This window comes from Rhinopithecus bieti, unplaced genomic scaffold (genome assembly GCF_001698545.2).
Source record: "Rhinopithecus bieti isolate Rb0 unplaced genomic scaffold, ASM169854v2 scaffold_67299, whole genome shotgun sequence".
In the NCBI taxonomy this organism is placed as follows: domain Eukaryota; kingdom Metazoa; phylum Chordata; class Mammalia; order Primates; family Cercopithecidae; genus Rhinopithecus; species Rhinopithecus bieti.
The window spans coordinates 100,012-106,470 of record NW_016825224.1 but is presented as its reverse complement, the minus strand read 5'-3'; the positions used below and the strand labels follow the sequence as shown (position 1 = coordinate 106,470).

General features: G+C 46.1%; 1 protein-coding gene across 2 annotated transcripts in view; it reads right to left on the bottom strand.

The window, feature by feature from the left end:
• Window positions 1–242: 242 nt before the first annotated feature.
• Window positions 243–6,459, bottom strand: part of SLC25A53 (solute carrier family 25 member 53) — a 33,806-nt gene continuing 27,589 nt past the window's right edge. For both annotated transcript variants that reach the window (XM_017862945.1, XM_017862946.1), the window contains exon 2: window positions 243–2,222. In XM_017862945.1, the coding sequence (XP_017718434.1) occupies window positions 1,268–2,222 (955 nt within the window). In that variant the 3' untranslated portion in view covers window positions 243–1,267. The remainder of the gene's footprint in view (window positions 2,223–6,459) is intronic.

Here is a 6,459-nt window from a genome sequence, read left to right as displayed (position 1 = left end):
AGAGCGAAACTCGGTCTCAAAAAAAAAAAAAGAGAAAGAAAGAAAAGAAAAAGAAAGGGGCATCACAGAGACAAATGTTAAAGAGACAAATGTCACAGAGACTAATGTCACATTCAATTGGGGGAAATCAAGAGGCTCCGTAGAGAAGGTGACCTCTGACCTGGGCTTTGAGGAGCTGGAAGGATTTTGGTAGACTGGCATGTGAAGAAGGAGTACTGCAGGTGGAAAGAATAGTGTGGGCCAAAGTATGGCCATGGGAAAGTTCATGGAATGTCTGGGGAGAGAACAAGAGTTCATTATGGCTAGTGTTTGGGGTTTATGTAAGTGGAGTGACAATATGTTGAAAGTTATATAAGGACCATATTTTGAAAGGCTGTGAATGACAGGCTAAGATTTGTGATCTTTATGTCATAGTAACTACATTAACCACATCAACAAAATATGCAATTATCTGTGAAAAGGTATGGTCACTTACTTCACTTCCAGGTTTTCTAGGGAAACTCAAATGGTTTCTAGGCAATATTATCACCTTGCTCTCAGAAATGTCCTAGCAGATAACACCAAGCAGACTATAGCAAATGTTTCTATTTTGCATGTAATTAAATCTCTTCTTTCAAAGTTTTATCCTTTCCATCCATGGGCCACACTTCTTCGCACTCCCATCTCCAGCCCCACTAGTTCTTATGGCACCTGATGAGTTCACGCAAGCCTAATTTGGGATTTCTAGTCACAGCTGCTACCCTGAAAGTAGGACCCACAGCCTTGAGAAGTGAGAGGTGGTGGTAGAGGCAGTGAACAATGTCATGAAAATGTAGCCATCTGAGAAGTTTTATGGAATTCCCATCCTAAGAGTCAAGCATAGTTCTTTGAAATTGGAGTTCCACTCAGTTTGGTCTGGAGGACACCTAGAGGGGCCCCAAAGCTCAAAGTGCCTAAGTAAGGTCATCTTTTAAAGTTTCCACTTATTGCCAAGGAATTCCTTAAAGGAATGACACTTAATCTGGGTTACACGTTATTTAAAGGCTTCCTGGCGCTGAGGCTACTGAAGCTGTGGAGAGACTGGGGCAAACGTTTCTTTTTGACTAAGGAATCCTGTTGGGCTTTGTCCTTGCTCAACAGGTTGGTAGTTGGGAACTTCTCCCATGCAATGAGTTTACAGATGCTAAAGGATGGCTGTATTAGGCAACTGAGCCAAAGAAGTAAGCTATATAGAACCAACCAGGGAAGATTTAGAATAACAAAGCTGCCATGGCCACCCTTTCTGCAGCTAGTCAGTCTTCAGCTCTTTCCTGGAGCGAGACTTCCTCTGCAGGAAGTCATGGATTGCCGTAGTGAGGCCCCATGTCACACTGGACCTAAGGATGACCAGGGAGCCTCCACGGTAGATCAGGAGCAGCTTTCGACCCCGAGTGTTCCACACATCCTGGGCAGAGGCCCACAGGCTTGGCATGTTCTGCCATCCAATATGGGACTGCATATTAGCAACCAGCACAATCAGAGGATACAGAACTAGGCAGGTGATTGTTCCATTGACACTACCAGACACCAAGGCAGGAACCCAATGGGGCAGGCCTTGCTCTGCCAGGCCGTCCTGGATGGGGTCCTTGAAAGAAAAATATAGAGCACTCCCCAGGCTGTTCCTGGCCAGGACAGGCCAGAAACCACGATAGTAACCCAGTGACAGCCGCCCCCAAAGCCCATAAGAGTTGAATTCCTTGAGAATGCTGAAGGTGCTGGGGAAGCGAGCTTGCTTGCGACCATCCTGGAGCACATTTTGCACCCTTTCAAAGGGGCTGAGTGCCACAGCCTCCACCACGCCAGACATGAGCCCTGCAGCCCAGCGGTGTCCCAGGGTGTGTGGCCCAACAGGAGAGAGAAAGCACAGCAGGCTATCATAAGTCCCAAACAGAAGAGTCCCTTGCAACGTCTTGGAGAGAAGAGGAGGGTAGATTCCCCGGTAGAAGTATTGAGGACCTTCGTGCCAAAGCTGTCTCACAGCCTCTGACACTGCCATGGCATGGATCTGTTGCCGGAACACAACCTTATAGATAGGAAAGGTCAGAAAAGTAGACATAAAATTGGAAACGGCCCCAAGGGCGTAGGCCTGGGAATGCCAGCTTTTCTTTCCTGGAGCCTCTGCTCGTGTCCTGTGCTGAAGCTCCTTCCCAGGAGAGTCGTTCTGCTCCCCCATGCTGAAGACAACTGGGTGCAGATGGAAGAAACTGGCAAGGGTGGAAAAAAAGAGATTAGACTGACCAATTAATTCTGTTGGCAAGCATTTTCATTGCTTAATTAGAAATGAACCCTAAGAAACTCAGATCGACGGAAACAAGCAACTCATTGAGCCAGTTTCTGATATATAAGCACACCCTTAAGAAATTAAGAATTAATTAACTTTAAATTAAAAGAAAGGCAATCAGTTTTTCTGGACAGAGTCACCACTACAGTATTTTGCTGACACAGCAAATATTCCAATATTCAAAGGATTACAACGGAAAAACTTGAAATAGAGGAGGGGAAGACTCCAAAACTTAATGCATCAACTTTCATGACATGAAACTGCATTTTATAAACTACTTGAATAATACATTACTATTCTGTTTTTTAAAAAATCTGGCACTATCTTGTAGAGGCAGAAAGGCATTTAACAGTTGAAGTGCAATGGTTTCTCTAAAAGTTGGTATTAAATTTGGGGAGGGGGAATCTCCCCTCGCCTTTCTCTCCATAGATTCCTGCCCAAGTTGTAGCTGTTTCATGGCAACGCCCAGCCCCCCTCTAGCAAGTGAGAAAAGGAAAGAGCAGCTGCTTCTGGAAGTTCAGTGCCTAAAGACTCAGCACCTGGCAACTTCTAAGCCTAACCTTGAAGACCTGTAGCTATATAACAGAGCAAGGTTTCTTAACCTCGGTGCTACTGACATTTTAAGCAGGATAATTTTTTATTCTTGGCGCCTGTCCTGTGCATTGGAGGATGTTCAGAGGCTCCCTGGCTTCGGCTCAGTGCATGCCGGTAGCACCAGTGGTGACTTACACAGTGTGATGACCAAAAATATCTTGAGACCTTGCCAAATGTCCCCTGGGAGGCAAAACCTGGCTTAGAACCACTGTACTAGATAGAATAGGCAGTGCAAGGACCCCAAACTATTGCTCCTTACCCAAGAAAGGCCAGGAAGCAGATGGCTAGTATGAGAAGCAACTTGGAAGCCAGGACATATGAAGGAACTTTGGGATCTAAAGAAAAAATGAATGTTCAGTGCAGATCTGAGGGAGTTTGCCAGGGAGGAAAGAGGGGGTCCCTGGGCTGACGAGACAGGGTGTACAGTAGCCAGAGCTGCCACCTCAGGGAAAGGAGCACAGAGATGTGTGAGTGTGGGGCAGGAGGACAGGGGAGAGGGGGAGGGGCATGATGGCCAGGATGGAGGGCTTCCATCTACAGTGATAGGGACAAGAAGTCTGGCAGGAGCTGCAGGCCCACAAGTTTCATACAGAACCCTGGGCTATGTGGTGGGGGGCATGAAGGTTGGGACTCTCATTAAGTTAGCAGGCTGATGGGGGACCAGAGAGTCCAGGCTGAGGTCTCCAGGGAGAAGTGGAAGTCACACACTGCAAGAAGCCCAATGCAGCCTTCCCGAGGCTGCCAGGCCAAGAATCTGCCTTGGAGTACTACTCCTTCCAGAATCACTCCCATCAGCTCTGCTCTTCCCTAGCCCCTTCTCCCTGCTCCATCCATCTCCCCACAATCCCATTCCTATCCCCACTGCTCCATCCATATCCCCATAATCTCATTCTATACCCCCTGCTCCATCCATATCCCCACAATCTCATTCCTATCCCCTTGCCCCATCCATATCCCCACAATCTCATTCTATCCCTCCTGCTCCATCCATATCCCACAGTCTCATTCATACCACCCTGCTCCATCCACATCCCCACAATCTCATTCATAACCCCACACTGTTCCATCCATATCCCCACATTCTCACTCCTATCCCCTTTGCTCCATTCATTTTGTCACAATCTTACTTTACCACCACTCCCCTCCCATGGAGCCACACTCACCTCTTGGTGGAGGGAGATGGAGGCTCAGCCTCCTGTACTCTGCCCATCACCACGTCCCCTTACCCCCATATTCCATGATGGCCTTAAGCCTCAGCCTCCTTTACCCTCATAGCCAGTACACTGGGAGGGCCCCTCTGCCTCTGACCCTTTAGATGAGAACAGAGCAGGAGTAAAAGCTCAAGAGGCCCACTATTTGCATCCCTTTGGGCCACCTCTGGCCCCTGGCAGCCCCATTTCCATTTCTCCAGAGCCAAAGGGACTCCTCCCAGATACGCGGGCTGCTAAATCCACAGAAGCCCCCAACAGTCCTCAGCTCTCCTACTAAAGATCTTCTTTCCAAAGTCTTACCTTCACCTAAATAAGGACAGGTGGTGAGGTAAATATTTGTCCTTTCTTCTACCTCAGAGTGCAATAATGTTCCATTTCCTCCCTACCATTTATAAACGTGTTCACTGACACCATGAGGCAGGATGATTTAGCAGAAAGAAAACTGGGCTAGGATTTGGCAGTGCAAGGATTCCCAACTATCGCACCTACCCTAGAAAGGCCAGGAAGCAGGTGGGGTAGTATGAGATAACTAGCATTCAAAGTGAGTTTTGTTATTAACTTGATGTGTGACCTTTAGAAGTTCAATGACATCTTGGAGCCTTACCCACCTGAGCTGTAAATGGAGCAGAAAGGGCAAAATAATTTTTAGTCATCTCCATACTGTATCTGTCAGAGGGTGTTGATATGGGGGCATTCAGGTCAATAGTTGATAGAGGGATTGTACTTTTCAATCCCCAATTCCTGCCATTTTTGTAAATCATTTTGAGGGATTAAAGGTGAACAATAATTGAGAAACATCTAACCTTAATATGTAATCCATTTTATGAATCCAATCCTTTCCATTTTATGGGAGGGGAGTTCGTGTTTCTCCCATGTATTTTCTGTTAAGATGCCAGGCTTTCGAAAGGGCAGACAGACCCGAGACTGAATTCTGCCTCTGCCACTTACTTAGTTGTGTGACCTTGAACAAGACATTTCATTCAGTCTCAGGTTCTTCAGCTACAAAACAGGGATATTAGGATCCACCTCAAAACGTTGTGGCAGAGATTAATAACATGAAATGAGAGAAAGTGGTTGAGAAGCCATAACATGGTGGCCTTGATAAGACGTATGAAAACAAAAATGCTTCTGGACTTCAGTATCTGTGTCCACAGAACACATGCTCCTTCTGGACGCTCTCAGGACAACCATAACCAGACACAGGGGCATTTGGGAACAAATCTTCTGTTCCCAAGGGAGGCAGGGAAGCCCTTACTTCCAAATGGGAAGGCGCAGCATAAGCAATCTAGGAGAGCCTGGCCCCTTCACATGAATTCAAAGTACAGACTACAGAATGGACCTAGAGTTGGCCTTAAGCAGATATCATCTGTACCCTATGACCTGCCTCCTATGTTTACAGCCTAGTAAAATAAGCCCAGAGGATTCCAGACTCTCCCAGTCAGTCTAGTCCACATGGGTAGCCTGTGTGACTGCCCCAGGATCCAGCCACAAATGAATGTATTTGTCTGTTCATTCAGGGTATCTCTCAGCCAGTCCTTTGGTCAGCTCACAAACATGTATTGATCATCCACTAAATCATTGTGGGTAAACCACCATGGAGCTAGAGTGAATAGAATTTGGTGCCTGCCCTCAAGTGCCTGGGAATCTAGTAGGGGAGACAGGTAAACAATGAGCTAAACTCTACAGAAAGACAAAATAAAGGGTATACTAATGAAGGTGGAAGCAAAAAGACAAGAGCAATTTATTCTACCTCAGAAGGGGCATATGACTCAATCCTTAACTGAGTAGAATAGAATATGCTGTTGTTAGGTAGGGGAGTAAGGGCAAACATTCTAGGCTGAGGAAGTGGCCTAAGGCACATAGGCTTAAAAGTGTGAGTTGTGCATGGGGCTGGTCTACCCCATGTGGTGAGAAGGAAACAGAGCTGTGGTTGACAGAGAGGAGCCCATTTAAGACGAGGACCACATTTGTCTTCCCCACTGCATTGTGCTGTAGGGTACAGACATGGGCTCTGGATTCAGCCAGCCCTGGGTTTGAATTTCACTCTGTCACTTCCTAGCTTTATAACTTTGGCCAAGTTTTATCATCTTGTTGATCCTCAGTATCCTTATATGTAAAATGATTGTCATGAAGGATGCATGAGACAAAGTACAGAAAGTGCTTAGCACAGCACCTGGTATATAAGTTGCTCCATAAGTTATATTAGTAATTTAATTTTTAAAAAATGAGATAAGGTAATTTATAGATTCAATGCCATCACCATTAAGCTACCAATGACTTTCTTCACAGAATTGGAAAAAACTACTTTAAAGTTCATATGGAACCAAAAAAGACCCCGCATTGCCAAGACCATCC